Source organism: Maylandia zebra, linkage group LG12, assembly GCF_041146795.1.
Source record: "Maylandia zebra isolate NMK-2024a linkage group LG12, Mzebra_GT3a, whole genome shotgun sequence".
In the NCBI taxonomy this organism is placed as follows: Eukaryota; Metazoa; Chordata; class Actinopteri; order Cichliformes; family Cichlidae; genus Maylandia; species Maylandia zebra.
The window spans coordinates 25801796-25819008 of NC_135178.1; the positions used below are offsets into that span (position 1 = coordinate 25801796).

A 17213-nucleotide genomic window follows, 5' to 3' on the forward strand; every position below is an offset into this window, starting at 1 on the left:
GCTCTCTAGCCGTTCATCTCCCATTTTTTGTCTTGCCTCCTTTTGGACAAGTTTTTTTTTTTTTTTTTTTTTTTTTTTTTTTTACATTTTTTGTGTGTGGCTGTTATGGTTCTCTTTGGTTGTTTGTTTTTTGCTGAACTTTTACTGTAGTTGTTCATACTACTGATATGTTTATGGGTTTTTGTTTGTCCGAAAACATTGATCACAAAAACTTACTTTAAACTAATTGTCACTATACAGTAAATATCACAAACTAATTCTCTGCCTTGCCTTTTTTGTGCCACTAATATATGTGATTGCGTCTTCAACTCCACACGCAAGTCTTCCTTTGTGTTCATGGTAATGCATGTCAGGAAGAGCACTCCATACACATTCACTGATTTATTCACAATATCTGCTGCAAACTTTTCTATTTGTGGTTGTGAAAAGCAAGGAGAGAAAAGCACTCATCAACAGCCAGTAATTGATTCTGGCACTCTTATAGTAAAGCGGTGCCCATGCTGAAATAACGTATTTCCTGGATGATCTTTTGTGGTGTAATCAGACACACACACACACAAAACGTTTATTGATCAGTTACACATCTATATACTCATAATATATATAGTAAAAAATAGTTTGTCTTTGTGCATTTTTAACTTTAATGTATATCTCAACCCCAACTGTGTTTTAGGGTCTGATGGTAAAACTGCATTTTTATTAGTCGAAACGAAGCTAAATCTTGAACTATCCAAAATGTAAAATAAACGATACACTATCTACAAGCTGAACGTGCACTTTTTTCCAGTTAAGTAACGGTAATATAGCTATAGCCCACCCTTTTCATTCTTTATGTTAATTATATTCTTGTAAAGGTAGACGGACACACATGTAACAACAGAAACTTAAGCACTTGTTAAGTTAACCTGCATGTGAGTATAAACGCAGTAATAATTTGTGATATTAAAAACTAAAGAGAATCACTTTAGGCTCATTTTTAACGGAAGTGTTCAAGTCATTCTTTTTTGTCTCCACTCGGTACTTGTGGTGGAGGTAAAGTGGCCAGTGACCTCAATTTCATACGTACAGGAGTTGATATGTCAGCATGGGGGAGGAGGGGGGTTGAGTTGATGGGCCCTATTAGTATTCGCGTCCTTTGGGTGCGCAGTGTTGCCAGCCACGTCAGGCCTGTAGCAACTGTTCTTCTACTGCCTCTCCAAGGTTAGATATAGGCCCTTCCTAATAGCTGGAAACACTCAAGGAAACAGACTGGGAGCCGACTTGAGACCGCGAGAGCAGGAATTAAGTTTTTCGACGTTTTCCGGCACAGTTGTACGCTGTGAAATTGTCGCCGTGGACACTGGCCGTGTTATTTCGTCTTAATAGGAGGTTGTATAGCTAAGAAAAGACTGTTACCGTCCGTCTTATTGGTGCTTAATGGAAACGCGCAATCATAAAAAATGGTTGCATTTGGAGAATATCCGTGAATGCGATCGTTCCCTCTTGACATCGGTGCGTCAGAAAAGACACCTCAGCTAGCTGGAGTCCGGGTTGGGTGTGAAGTCTTCACTGTGCACCGTGTGCTGCTGGAGTGAAGGTGACTTGCGCCCCGTCGCAGTCAAGGCAATGCGGAGAGGAGTCACGGGCTCTCATCCGGTACTTTACCTGCGCTCTAGGGCTCTTCTTGGGAAAAAATTGCTACCTTTCCCACATTAGGGGGAAAGAACGTAAGACATAGAGCAATAATAGCGTTCGAGTTTCAACACAGCCAATAGCTGGCGAAGGTGAGCTGAGCGTAAATCGAGGAGAGAATAAGGTGAACAGTAAGGTGCAGGGTGGTAAGGCAGGAAGAGAGAAAGTGGTGGAGTTTGGGGGGATAAGACCAAATCGTTCTATCTTAGGGCTGTTTTAATAGTGGATGTGTATGCATGAGTTCTGCATCGAATGGGCGCAAAAATCGCCCCAGATCCGCCGGGAACATCTTCCAGATCGGCAAGCCTCCTTATCGAGACTCACAAAGGAGGGAGAGCACCGAAAGTACCCGCAAAGCCCAGCGCGCCGTGGCCGACTGCAGAATGGTAGGTTTGCGGCACGTTAGTGCCTGCATGGTGCCTCTGATAAGGAGTGCTGTGCTATTATCGCAACCTTTCTTTGTTTAAGGATGTTCCAATACCCCGTGCATGCACGCCGCACAGGCGACAGCTCTTAATAGCTGCAAAAAAAAAGAAAAAAAAAAGATTCTAACCCGGTCTAGCAGCCTAAAAATAGCTTTATGCATTTGCATTGCTTTGTCGGCAGTGAAGCCAAACAGAACACCTCGGCGTGCAGATTGACTGTGTGATTTGCATTTAAAGTGTGGAAAGCTGCTGGTGATTTGGAATGATTTCAGCATTGCCCGAATGACAAGATTACCCATGGTGGAGTGCATGATCTTGGCACATATGTGCTTTGACAGAAGCTGACAGGAATGATAAAGCCTACTTCACCCTTTCATACATCAGTGATCGTCATGGAGCCTCGCTGTTCGTTTACAGGACTACAGCAGGATGCTATGCAGGAGGTGCACAAAAAGAGCAGAATACTTGTGCCCCAAGCTCAAATTTCGTGGTTGTGCAGACAACCAAATTTAGCATGATGGAAAACCAACCAATTCAACAATCAGCTGGTTTATCGTGCAGTCTTACTTTGCGGGCTGTGCTTCACTTTCCGCGTTTTTCGCAAGGATCGGTGACTGCACATGTGCAAGGCTGCAATTTTCGAAATGAAGCACATGACAGTCTAACTGCACATGGAGCATTATTTGTCCCCATTAGTCTTTTTTTGGGGGGGGGGGGGGGGGGGGGGGGCTGTAAAATGCTGCTCAGCATTTCCTTCTTGGCTGACGCGTTTTCATGTTGACAGGTCGGACTGAGGATAAAGACTATCCTGCAATTTATTTGTGTGATGCTTACTTGTCTGGTTCGTTAGGTAATAACTTTTTGTGTCTGTGTGACTTATTATCTCACTGTAATGCAGATCGTCCAAGAATTCAATACACTTGTGGCTCTGTACCGTGAGCTGGTCATCTCAATTGGCGAGATCACTGTCGACTGTCCTTCGTTACGGGCCGAAATGCTGAGGACCCGAACCAAAGGCTGCGAAATGGCGCGAGCGGCACACCATAGTCTCTCCTTGATATCGGGGTGAGTTGGCACAGACGCTGTCCGTGGTCCTGAAAATGAAGAGCCATCAGTGGCTGAACGCTCTGCAACACTGCAGCGCCGGAAGTTAAAAAAAAGTAGCTAATTTTACCAAAGTAAACCTGCACAAGTATCAACATTTGAGCTGCTGAATATTTTTTTTGTGTGTGTTTTTATAAGAATGTTCTTTCGATAGGCCATCTAATGCTTGTCCCATTAAAGGACTGATTTTTTTTTTTTCGTGGTGGGCAAAGTATGTGGGAAAACAGAACATGAGATCAGCTTTTAAAAATCATGACATTTCTAATTTGTTAGAAGGAGAGCTTTACCAGGAAGCAATCACAACAACATACTGTAACTGATCACTTCCCATTAGCTGACCTAAAACGTTAATGCACAAAGTGGAGGGAAAGTGGAATGCTTCCCGGGACTAATATCTGAGATAATAGTATCAATAATGTGGAGCCAATGACGTTTTTTTTTCTTCTTTTTCTTGTAATTTATTGAGAGAGTGGCTTCTTCAGTACAGATTTTTTTTAAGAATCGGAATCCTTGGGAGTTTTTTTTCTTTTGCTCATCAAAAACAAATGATATCACAATGAAACAGTAAATTAAAGTGGTTGGATCCAAAGTTTGTTCACTGTTTAGTGATTCTGAGTAGATTTTCATGTTAAATTAGATTTCAAGTGGTTTGTTTGTGATGAAAGCTTTGATTCAAGATACAGGAAAACAGCTGTTTTAGGAGCCTGAAAGGACTGCTGTTTTGGCCCACAATATCTCCTCTACAATAACGCCAGTAGAAGAAGGGCAAAGGGAGGCTTGGGATTTTAACATCCTCAGTGAGGCTAAGATGCCAGCCAACTTGGCACACTCAAACTTACTTAAATAACAATCGGACAGACTGAAGCCAGTGGTGAGAGAGATTTGGAGGACGTCTGCAGTGCCAGCTGCTTGCCAAAGCCTGGGTGCTGCTGGAACAATAACAGCATCATGATTTATCTTGCAGAAGGGGCATATTCCTACCACTGGACATACTGTATATTTAAACCACGAGAGATCCTTTTCTATTAGAAATTATTTGTCACCATATTATTTACAAGGTCCAGTTTTAAAAAGTGTTAAGCTGAATTCTTTTCTATTTTAATTCACTCTAGTGGGGTTTTAAAACTACATGTTTGATGCGTGACACTGAATATGTTCAGTGCACATCTCCCATCGTGCACATGCATGAATCATGAATGTAACTTTATTTGAATTGGAGCATTTAGTTGCTTTAAATAATAATATACCTTAATGCAGCAGGGCAGTGGTGGAAAATGAACCATTTCACTGTTGTTTTTCAACTGCATGGCTCATAATTATACACCTAAATACAGTTATACCTGTATCTGCAGAAAAAAGACTATTAGCCATTGAAACTGTGCTCTTAAATGTTCCAGCTTCTGCTGCTAAATGGAGATGGTGCAGTAGCTTTAGAGAGAACTCTTAAATTCTCACTGATAACAGCATCTGCATCATTGCCATTATTATCACCAGCACATATTCTAAAAACTCCTTCCCTAAAAGCTCTCTCGGCCATCTAAGTGTCTGTCTCCGCTACTAGAGACAGAGCTTGAATTAAACCAGTTCATTCCCCTTTAATAAAATAAACCCAGTGTGTCAGAATGGTTTGAATGATGCGAGGTCCCTCCGATGTGCAGGGGGAAAGCTGATTAGAGGGATAGCACTGGTGACAGCTGTGCTTGAGCAACAGTAAAGCGGCACTGTGACAAAACGGTGATGGCAAGGAGAAGCTTGCTGTTGGAAGAGGTGAATTCTAGAGCATGATTTGTGTGAGAAAGATTTGTACCAAGTTTCACGCCTTTTATCGCTGTCACTTTCCCATGTGATATTACACCCACTGGATATCACCTGCTGTTTCCCTTTGAAAACCCGATTAATATAGTTGTGAAGCTACTGCGATGTCTCATAAAAGCTAATGATCAGCTCCGGTTGAATGAAAAATATTGTGACGGGCTTTTGTGTTGCTTGAATCTCTTCAGTGCATTTTATTTATATATTCTCAGGGAGTTAAGTAAGCACTACATATAGACGCTTGCACAATCACAGAGACAGCAGCAATTTGAACTTTGCTGTAAAAAACATGGATAAGAAGCACAGTATGTTTATTATCATTGCAGACTCTATAGGCTTACTTTAAGCTTTGATTAGGAAACACTCTGCTCAAACATTTTAATGCATATTTGAGTTCATAAACCTCTCTGGCCTTAAAACCTGGTATTAAGAATTTGCTGTTATTCTTCAGGTTACAGATTTTCTGTAATCACGCACAGAAAATACCACGAGTATCACCAGGTCCAGCCCTCATTTATTCACTTAAGTAAAGATATTTCCAAGTAAAAGCATGTGACTCGCATTTGTCACAGATGTGACACAGATGTGCACCCTCAAATTACAAGAACAGGCAGTGCATAAGTTACCAATGTAGGTGATCATATTTCTTCAACAGATATTGCATTTACAGTTTAAATGAGTCAAACAAATTAGACATGTCAGTAACACATCCTTAGAGTGGAATATATTTTTCTTCGTTTTAACTTTTTGGTTTAGTACTAATATTTATTTAAGCTGCTGCTGGTTTCAGACTCAAGATTAGCACATACACGGATGAATTAACAACTACTGTAATGCTCATAGAGACTTGCAGAGACTATTTTGTCTACCAAGTTCCACCTGGCTGGTAAGCTTTGTTCTCTTCATGTGCCATTTCAGGCCAGAGGATGGGGAAATCCACCCTGAGATCTGTAGGCTCTTCATCCAGCTGCAGTGCTGTCTGGAGATGTACATCACAGAGATGCTCAAATCTGTGTGCTTGCTGGGATCGCTGCAGCTCCACAGGAAAGGTTAATACACAGACAAGCCTCATGGATAGTTTATAGATAGTATGCTTTGTTTTGTTTTTAATTTTTTTTAAAGAAACATGTGGACAAATGGGATTTTGTATCTCTAACGTCACCGTCATTCCAGTAATGCCATCACTAAACCGATCAGTAAACTCAAATAACTGTGTACAAATGACATAAATAATTTAGGTCAGTATCTAGTGAGGAAACACGATTAAGGCATTTCTCTGTGTGCTTTAGGTAACGACTCGTGTGGCCCTCCCGGCTTAGATGGTAAAACGGAGGAAAGCTCAGACATCCCCATTCTGGAGGACACCTCTTCCTCCCCCACTGACTGTCCTCAGCTCTGCTGGCTGGTGGCCACTGACATAGAAAACATAGAAAAGTAGGTAAACAAAGTGTGTTCTGTTGTGTCCTTCGGGATGTACGTAGGTGCTGTGTCTGCACTTGCGTTTTTATTATGATTTAACAAATATTTCACATATATTTTGGTGGGTAATCTGTTACATTTCCTATAAGAACATAATGCAAAGTATCGTATCACATTAAATTGCATTTTAATACACTGGGAATACATGTTGTATTATAAGATTCATTGGGATGTTTATATTTTTTTATCAGCTAAGGCTTTCTTGAAATTACATTTATGTAGTTTGTGTGGGTCTATAGTTTTACCTCACAGTTGGATTTAAGATTTGAGTTTACAAAACAATAGAAGTATACCAAAAATAATCAGATATTTGTGTCAAAGCTTCAACATTTCAAAACAAAAAGTATACACACTTATTTTACTACTACTACTTATTTTTCTAGACACCGTGTGTGTTTACGACTCCTGCTATGAAATACATTATGAAATAAATTGAAATACAGTCCCTAGGTTAACATTAAGTTAAGAGTTCGAGTTAGGGAGGAAAGTCTCCAGAAAATCCAATAATGGAAACCTGATTTTGTGCTTTTCTGAATGCGAGTATGTACTGCATATATTATGGATACTTTATGTACACAACATAAAAAGCCATTTGCCTTACTGCAGGGATATGAGGGAGATGAAGAACCTTCTCAGTAAACTCAGGGAGACAATGCCTTTACCACTGAAGAACCAAGGTGAGAAAGAAAATGCAAAAAGCAGTAACACTTTCAGAATTATTCATTGTGAAGCAGAGGTACTGGTTTAAGTGGACTGCATCGTAGCTCAAATGAGGAAAAATGCATGACTTGGCTGTGGTGTCTGTGTGTTCTTTCGCCCAGATGACAGCAGTTTGCTGAACCTGACTCCCTACCCACTAGTCCGACAGAGGAAGAGGCGGTTCTTTGGGCTCTGTTGCCTGGTAACCAGCTAAGGGCCCCGCCTTTGTGGGTAGGAGGCGGCAACAAAGACACCATTACCCACTGTCCTTCACCACTTGTGTCTCCCACCAATCTATTACTGCCATTTTCAAATAAATTGTCTCTTTCTCTTTTTTTTAACGGCTGCCCATTTTATAATTTTATTTTGTAATACGAAGAAGAATTGTAACTGCAGTGTAATGAAAACAAAAGTCATGAACATATATTTTAAGATATTTTGCAACAGATTTTCCCCTTTTTTGGTAAACGAAGTGCGATATCTGCTTGTCTGATGTAAAAGGGAATGAGAGTTTGTCTGAAATGATAATATCAATGTTCTGTTACTTCCACAAGCCTGAGTGAATGATGTGGATTTATGTTTTTATTTTTAAAAAAAAAAGGGAATCTAAATGTCCATTTTGTCAGAAATAATGTGATAACTTATGAACAGATGCCATTCACACATCTGAGGACGGCTCTTGCAATGACAAAGTTTTACTGTCGTTTGTCTAAGCTGAAATGACAGGTTTGTGAAGAATACGTTTGTGTATTACAGTCTCCGTTTTCTGTTCCTTGCTGTTTTTCTTCTCAATGTACTTAATTTAGTCTTCCATAAAACAAGAACCTGTACCCAACTTAAACTTTCCAGCTTCAAAATGGAATAGAAGATACAATAGTCAAAAGAAAACTTCTTTGCACACAATATCTATCTATAAATCGAGACATTAGACTTGTATATACACATACTCTTTACGCAATGCTCTCTGAATTATTTTCAAGGTTGCAGGTGGTTAGTAAAGAAGCTGTTGGTATAAGCAGAGAGCATCTCTCTCTCTTGGGCAGTCAAGCAGACAGAGCGCAGCTTATTAAATATAGTGATCACTGTTTATGGCAAGCTGTTTATGACAGTAGTCAAAGCTGATATAGGTCATTTTACATTGTTAATAAAACTTTTGTTATTGAAACTCATCCACCAGTGTTTGTCATTGTCTTGCATGAACTGAAATGTCCACCGGGTGGAGACAAACAATCAACAGAGACAAACTTGTCTAGCACGTTCTGGTAAAGCTCAAACAGTAAAATTACACTGAATTAATTAGATAAATTGACTGTGTTAAATGCAAATTAGGTGGTTTGCATTCAAAGAACAAACATGTATGCCATTATTTGTGCTTTTTTTTCTCTCTGTCCTTCTTTCATAGATAGATAGATAGATAGATAGATAGATAGATAGATAGATAGATAGATAGATAGATAGATAGATAGATAGATAGATAGATAGATAGATAGATAGATAGATAGATAGGAATTTTTTTTTTTACCACATCTCACCCAAAAACCATCAATTTGTATGCATTATCCCTTCAAGAATGGCAGCTCAGATGCACTTTTAACACCTTTCCCCCAACTATCAGTCTTTGTGATCAACATCTCAAACCTAGAAAATCATTCTGCTGACCATAAGTATTTCTTGAATTGATGATAAAACATTAAGTAGTTGGTGTCTTCACAGCTATTCACGGACAGGTTCAGACACACATGCAGACGTGCATTCACACTGTGCGAGGGCTGCAAGCCAGAGGCAGGAATAGACTGTCAGCAGGGGTTTGCTTCGCAGGATGAGCTTTGTCGGGTTTAGTAAGCACAAGACATCTTTTGTGAGAAGCCCTACACTTTCTCGAGCCTGAAAAACAGATTTCCAAACATTACCTCTCAAACCCAACCAACAGTCCATTATGCTATGTTTGTCTGTGAGAATATTACATATCTCTTGGTCTCAATATTAGTAATACAAAAGAAGAAAGATCAAACATGACTGATGTGCTTTTTATTTATTGTTAATACAGTATTGTTCTATTTTTACGCATGCAAAAAATGTGCCTTTAAAGTGTGCTAAATCTTAGCATAAAAAAAACAAAAAACATTGGCTACACAAAAAAATTTGTGGAATATTTCAAAGTGGGATAATAAAAGAAGACCAATAAGAGAGGTCAGTCAATCAGCTCCTGCCCTGAATGCTCAGGAGGTGCAGGGCTGGATACTGACAACAAACACTTTTTCTCCCTTACATCGCCGAAGTCCTGCTTCACATTCACTCATGGTCTGTGTGGCCGCAGTCTCATCCTCTCCAACACGGACACACACGTTATACCCAGGGTTCGCACAATCTGCAGAGTCCTTACAGCGACAGTCATTGGCTTGATCTGAGAAAATCGTGTGAAGACAAACAGCATGAATTACTACAAACTGCTGTACATTATAATAGATCATTTGTCACTTCACATGTTCATACCATCGCAGTTCTCCCACATGTGGCAGCCGGTGCAACCTGTTGTATCACGCTGTGGCCAAATGCAGGTGCTGTCCTCTGCTGTCATATATTTCTTCCCCATACATTGCAATGCATTCATTTTGCACACATCCAGAAGGACCGATTTTCTACCTACAGCAGCTGTGGCACACAACTTCAAAGATGAACTGGCCGGTGGGCACAAAGCACAAAAAACACAGTAAATCAGTATCATTAGCCAGTTTGCCAAAACTGACATGACCAAATTATTTATTAGCAGAATAAACATACCCACACTCAATAGGCATTTTACAAACACATTTTCCTCTGGAAGGCTTCTCCCACAGTTTACACTGCACTCCAGGAGCAATGCTTGGTTCTGGTGCGCTGTCTGTGGAATACACAGAAATCACTGTTCCACATTGTCTACTGATTCTCTACACTGAATGACTAAATATAGAGCTCATCATATTTCATTTTGTTACATAGCAGTCCAGGACAGTCCTTTAGCAGAGAGCTAAAGGATTATAAAGCTTGATGTAAAATTTACCTTGGATGCACCTGACGTCTGCTGGGTTTGGTGAAAAATCCAGACTGGGATTGCAAATAGCCGTGGCTTCGCCTGTTAGCCGTTTACCCGCTGGGCAGGAGAATGTTACTAACTCTCCTATGCCATAGGTCTCCTTTAAAGGAGAGGCTATGACACCATCTGCAAGGAGTCCAATCTGGCAACTTGTAACTTGAAGAAAATGTGTAATTTTACAATGTGACACAGCAATTCATTATTATGATACACTAAATGTTAAACTTTATTTACTCACCTGTGCACAATCCAGGCCGGGCAGACCAGGTTTGATCAGCAGTGCACTCTATGGTGCTGTGACCAACAAGATAAAAACCTTCAGTGCAGGTGTATTCAACTTTACTACCCACAAGATAAATGTCCTTTGGATCCTGTGACACATGTAATAAAGATAAGATCATCAAGTTCAACTTCTTAGCTTTGATGTGGGTATGTAACTCAGCTCGGTTCAGTTTTATTTATGTTCACAACAAGGGTTGCCTCAAGGCACTTTATAAGACAGTACCACTTGTAGTTCCCCTATGAGGAACAAGTGGCAGCAGGAAGAGCAGCCATTTGCCAAAAATGGTTGGAGGATGAGCACAGAGGAGAACATAGAGACACAAGGACAAAACACATCTCTATTATGGGGAAGAGAAGATATAAAATTCAGCAAAATATTTAAAGATAACTAATAAACTCAGTAACATTGAGGCAGACTCTCTTTCACTTAGATAGGAGATACTAGAGCTTCAGTTTCAAGTCTCTTCCCGTAACTCTTTTTCTAACACTGTACTGTGACTTTGTGCAAAACACTGTTCAAGCACTACAAAAGTAGCAGTTAGTCTGGTTAATAAATACTAAATGTTTGTAATCATTTGTTCCACACCATGGTGAAAATTTCTATTTTTACCAGAATGTAGCCATTGATCAGAGCAGGTGGGGTTCCACACTTCTGACTTGCTGGGAGAGTATAGTCGAAGCACTGAGGCTCCATAGTTCTGTAGAAAAAGTATGTGTTGCATAACTACATATTGATGAAAATCAGTTTGACACTTTCTCTTACTGGAAACTCAATGCAATGAACACAGTGCTTGTTACAAATATGTCACTAAATTCACGCAGCACAAACAAACAAACAAAAAACTCATAAAACCCACAAAACAAACTTAAGCTCTCACCTTAAGTATTGCAGCTCTTCATCTTCGCAGTCGGACGTCTCAGCTGGTTCTCCGATACAGTGCTGTCCCCCATTCTGAGGGTAGGGGTTAGAGCAGGAACGACTACGAGACCTTCGGCCCCCAGAGCACGATGACCAGGCAGACCAACAGGTCCAGCTACCATGGATCACTCCTTAATGACCAGAAATGGAAAATAAGAAATAGAAAGAAATTAAGGACAATAATAAAGTCTGTCTGATATTAGCCTCGATTAAATCCTACCCCCACCCATGATAGTGACTTAACCCAATTTAACAGTTTGTTAATTTCCTTGTTTTCATCCTGAAAGTAAGCCTGACACCAATCTCACGTCTGCCAGCCCCACAGGGCTATTTTGGCATTTCTAAGCATAATCACAACACAAAAGCTAAAAGCTAAAAGGAAAAAGAACACTTGTTTTTTAAAGGGGGTTTTCACTGCAATGTGCGCCTTTTAGACTTTAAAAGTAACATTGGTGAGCTTAAAAAACTACAGTAATAAAGATCCTGTATGAAAGACAATACACACCCTGCTGCCCTTCTGCTTCAGTTCCTTGCTCACAGGCTGGTCCTGACGTGTTAGGCTTGCAGATGCACTTACATTCATTTCCATCCATGACAACCATTCCATTGTTCCTGCATGGCCGGCAGTGGCAGGGGGCACTTTCAGCAAGGTACTGATCTATGGCCCTGCGAAGGTAGAGCTTCTTCAAACCAGGACACTGAACCTCCTTCACCAGCTCTGACAGCGGCCGCAGCTGGAGAAACAATAGTAAAATAAAAGCGATGCAAGGTTGCATTAAGTGATAAGATGAAATCCATATAAGATTCATTAAACATTATGATCTTGCTTTTTAACATACAAATAGCTTATTTTACGTTCTCTTTACCTTTTGTTTTATGACCTTTGGAAACGACCTAACAGACTCTGCCCAGTTTGAGTACATTTCCCAGTTTCTCTCTGGATTATCTAGGTTCATCATATTCAGCGCTGCAATATGTGAGACACCTCCTCCCTCCACATCCACTTTTTTCAGATTATTGCTCCTCCTGGTTCCTATTTTTAAAGGTTTGAAGAGATAGTGGATGGCAGAAAAACTTATAGAGGTAAAGTGCTTTTATAGGTACTGGTATCTGTAAAATTATCATCCAAATTGTACCTGTGCCTGATGAGTGAGTGCTCTGGCCTCGCTTACAGTTCACTGTGGTGATGGGGAATATGAGAATCCAGCGTTTAGTCCTTGAACATTCGTCATACTGCTCACTTTCGCTGACTTGAAAACAAAGGAAAACGTAAAGTCAGTGTCAGAAAAGTGAGGCAGGACTAAAGCATTTACATATATATATATATATATATATATATAAATAATTTAATTACATTACAAACTGATTACATTTAAAAACACATTTTAGAAATTTTTGAGCATTTTTAGTCAAATGCATTTTTAAAAAATGTATATTACAACTATTACAAGCAATAGACACATGCAGTGGCTTGTTGTTTAGCACCTTAAAACACTGGGTAGAATTAACCACTAAGACCATATTTTTAAATTCTTCCATTACACTAGTGTTTTATGAATCCTTACCCATATTGTTTTCAGTTTCTTCATCAATTGTGGCAATAACTTTGAAGGAGCCTCCTAAGCTTCCAGCAGACAGGTAGTGCGTTCCAAACCTTTCCAAAATCTTCCTGTAGGCCGAGTAGTCATAGACAGATGGCAGTTTGACCAGTGCCTTCCAAAACGCCTCGGATATCGGGATGTACCGAGGAGCGTTAGTCTGGAACTGAGCTACCTCGATGTCATTCTTTAAAACTAAAAGCTTTTTGGTCTGTAAGAAGAGGAAAAAAAGGTTCCGTTTCAACATGAGATGACTTGTCAAAGGCATTTTTTATTTAAAGTGTTAGGTTTCTACTCACTTGAGTCTTGTCGTGTTGTTCATGAAAATCATAGTTGCGATATCCCGTGGTAGTCCCGGTTACTGTCTGCCTCTTGACAATATCCTTTGCATAGTGCCATTTGCTGGTGTACATCTCATCACTGAAGTCATTCTGGACTTTAACCTGGAATCGGGACAGGGGTTACAATGTCTGGTTTCCTCTAGTTTAGAGATATGAAATGCTCACCTGGACAACTTAACTAGATTTAGGGGAAGACCCTACAGGTGAATAAGATGAAACAGGTGAATTTTTTGTGTTTACAGAAATCTTATGTTAAAATGAGTCATACAAATGAGTCACTGTATGTCTAAAAATGAGCATAAATCTGAACTTTGAATAAAAACAGGTTTAAAATTATTGTTTCAATGTGTTGACATATATATTTACACTTTGTTAGTTTGTTTTTCCAGAGAGGACTTTGGACATCTCTTTTCAATCCACAAATCAGAAAACACCATCAGCAGCAAGACAAACTCTAACGAGCTGATTAACTTTATAAAGAGAAGATGATGAGATGTTGCAGATGATGTGAATGTATGTCAAGTTGAGGGCACCAAATGTGAGTCAATGGCCAAATGCCTAATGCAACAAAAAAAAGAGCAAAAGGCAGCAAGCCAATGGTAATAATGTGTGATTGAATAGATTAAAAAAGTAGAATAGGTAGAAAATATTGCTATATTCACTCCTTAACTCTAGAATACAAATCCAAGGGGTACTTTAAAAGAAATTGTGACCAAAGAAGTATCAGTATGAACTACAGTTCAAGTTCTTCCACAGGTACCAACCAAAAAGCTGTACTGAAGAGTACTAAGGGGCAGTCGATAAACAGAATTGTGAACGCCGCTGAAGATGGTGCGGCACTGGCCACCAAAGCTCTTAGTATTGATGACACTTTCTCTGCTCTTTCCTGACACAGCGTCAACCCTACAGAAACATAGATTAATGTCTCAATGAATCATAAAAAATAAACATCTAGATCAAGACTTTTCTCTTACCCGAGTCCTAGGATCTCAATGTTCGGCGGAGGAACTGAGTTTGAACAAACAATGTATTCTGAAATGTCGCAGTTACTCTCATCAAGTCCATCTTCCTCACAGTCCTGATCTCCGTTACACACCAGAGACTGGCTAACACACTTCCCTGCAAGTCAAAAGACAGATAGATAGTTATTGTTTAACCACTTCAGTAGGATTAAGGAAGTGAGGGCAGTTTCGATTCCTACCCGATCGACAGCGAAACCTGTTTCCACATCCGTCCTCTATAGGGCAGCCTTGTGTGGTTTCACAGGGCCTTGTCTCGCTTCGCTCTCCATAGCAACGGTTTCCACCGAACTGAGCGTAGACAACCATGGATCGGGTTCTTGTCTGTAGCATCCACAGGATGACAAAGAAATATTTATATAAAGTAATAATAATTTAATTAATGGCAAAATATCTTCACAAGTTTTAAAAATAACATAATCTTGAGTATTTCTGATGGTGAAAAATCTTTATTATGAATACACTTTCTTGTACTGTACTGTATACAGTACGTGAAAATGCATGCAAATTTGTATGGGTAAGAAATTAGTTACCAATGAATCTCCCTGACCTGTAATTTGGTGCAGCTATCACATTCTGACCAACTGCCAAAAGGACCCCACTGGCAATGAACTTCCTGGTTACACATTCTTGAAAATGACGTTTAAATCAACATAACACGATATAAATGACAACGTATAAAGTTCAACAAGCACAATATATTTATGCTTTAAAGCACAAAACGAAAACCAGATTTACCCCTTGGCAGTGAACAGGAAGAGGAGCCATGGTAAGACTCTTGCACAGAGTTGTGCAACTTTCTGAGGAGGAAAATGAAAACACAAAAAAGCACAGCAAAGAAAAGAAAGTTAAAGAAAGCAAAACAAAAGAAAAGCTTTGGTAATAGCAGTCACCCACGGAAATATCACAGCAATGACAATACAAACTTACTCTTACTGAAATCACATCAGTGACATATTTTACAGAAAACTGAAAAATGTATCCATGCAAAATCTACTTGCCTTCATGTTGAGAGAAGCACAGCAACAGATGGATAATGAGCAAGATTTCTATGTTTCGTTCTTCCTAGGGAGTCCAGCTGTTGTAAATACAACACATGGAGCTTATCAGGTTTCAAGGGAAAATTTATGAGCATGTGTGTGTTTGAGAGAGAGAGAGAGGAATATCTTCCTGTCCATATTGTGAAAGAGGCAAGAAAATAATATGTTGGAAGTTCATGCCAAAAAGTTCTTCCAGAGAAGTCATTTTGAAACTGAACAAAGCTTCCTCTACTAAGAATGACCTTTCTCACAACAGATGCTTTTACTCATCAGTGGAGGAAAAACAAGGGTTTAATACAAACCGTCTTCAGAAAACCACCAAGTTACATAATAGTTCCACATTACCACAAGATTAATTAACCATTGCTTAGTCTTCCTTTAAGAAAATGCTTCATTACTTAAGGCAACACATATTAATTAATGAAACAATGATGAATTACAGTTTTGTGCCATTCAGAATTATTTAGTCATTAATCGTTTAATTAATGCCTGAGAATTTAGATTTATTCGTTGATATTTATGAAACACTGATTGACCAGTCACCCAATAATATAGCATCACCCTTTTGTGTTGTATTACGATTTACAGCAGCATTGATTAATGACTTATTGATTTATTTATCAACTGTTCCTTAGTTACTAACCACGCTTCAGTGTTTCTCCTTGTAAACTGTTATCTAAATGACTACTATCATTTTTAACTTATTCAGATGAGTGATTTTTTTGCATCTACAGCTCTGAAACAGTAAAAACAGACATACAGTAGTGATGCATACTGAGATGTGATTTATCCAACCAAACACTGGAGGGCAACAGAGATTTAAGAACTGTTTCCTCTTGGGTTAAATTTGATTCAAGCAAATTTGTGACTGTTTCTGATCTCCACAGTATTTATCACCTTTGAGGAAAACTGCAACACAGCCATTCTGCTTGAGCTCGATTATATCTTATATCTTCATATCTTAATATTCCTGGCATATATGCATGGTAAGGGAGACAGAGAGAGGTTGGGTGATGTCCATCACAGTCAGCTCTGCAGCTTCAAGGAGACATATCTCACGGCCAAACTTGAGATTTTCTGCTGTTTATGAAAAGCTGTTCCTATATGTGTCAAGGTTCTCACTAATGATGAATATATATTTGCTGTCTCAGGCAATCACGGCTTCATATTCATCACATAGTGGCAGCTCAATAGCAAAAACTGAGTGCTGCATCGAAATGCTTTTTAGCAGTCGCGGGGCAGGCGAGGTTGTGTTGCTGTGCATTGATTCCTGCTGCCTATCAATTCTAGCAATAACCAACCCACATTACAATTTAAGGTTGTCAAATGAACGCATAGTGTGATTGAAACTGAGGTAAAATGACAGGAAAGGGAAAGACATGTTGGAGATGAGAATATAGCAATAGCAGAGGAATAAAGCAGAAAAAAAAAGCTTGAGCAAACACTTAGTGCCCAAAATCTCAGCCCTTTATCCACTCAAAAGCTCCCCCAAGGTAACCTCCTTATTTAGAAGTCATTTTCCAGGTGCAGCAATTTTAGAACAAAGTAGAAATTGTGTGATATTTACCTACTGAAGTCAGGACCACTAAGTCCTGATTGCTGTTTCTCTGTTGTGAGGCCTCCCTGCATTTCCACGTGCATACTGCAAAGCCACAGGCAGGGAGAGCAGCAACAACAGGACAAAGCAGAGCAGGCAGCGGTGACACAGATGATATGTTTTACGGAGCCTTGTATTACTTTATCTGCAATAG

The 17213-nt window shown here is 39.5% G+C and overlaps 2 protein-coding genes across 2 annotated transcripts; one reads left to right on the forward strand and one right to left on the reverse strand.

Annotated features, from left to right (window-relative positions):
- The first annotated feature begins 1142 nt into the window (after positions 1 to 1142).
- On the forward strand, positions 1143 to 8353 carry rgs7bpa (regulator of G protein signaling 7 binding protein a). The gene is made up of 6 exons (XM_004547190.3): positions 1143 to 2057; positions 2995 to 3161; positions 5931 to 6061; positions 6302 to 6446; positions 7098 to 7168; positions 7313 to 8353. The coding sequence occupies exons 1-6, from the start codon at positions 1908 to 1910 to the stop codon at positions 7402 to 7404; spliced, it is 756 nt and encodes a 251-aa protein (XP_004547247.3). The 5' UTR covers positions 1143 to 1907; the 3' UTR covers positions 7405 to 8353.
- An 850-nt stretch (positions 8354 to 9203) lies between these two features.
- On the reverse strand, positions 9204 to 15585 carry c7a (complement component 7a). The gene is made up of 18 exons (XM_004547189.3): positions 15424 to 15585; positions 15161 to 15222; positions 14973 to 15051; positions 14605 to 14746; positions 14378 to 14522; positions 14168 to 14306; positions 13362 to 13505; positions 13030 to 13273; positions 12601 to 12714; positions 12331 to 12497; positions 11970 to 12198; positions 11424 to 11595; positions 11156 to 11243; positions 10502 to 10634; positions 10231 to 10419; positions 9972 to 10071; positions 9684 to 9868; positions 9204 to 9594 (listed from the first exon to the last, which is right to left on the reverse strand). The coding sequence occupies exons 1-18, from the start codon at positions 15427 to 15429 to the stop codon at positions 9410 to 9412; spliced, it is 2523 nt and encodes an 840-aa protein (XP_004547246.2). The 5' UTR covers positions 15430 to 15585; the 3' UTR covers positions 9204 to 9409.
- Between the last annotated feature and the right edge of the window lie 1628 nt (positions 15586 to 17213).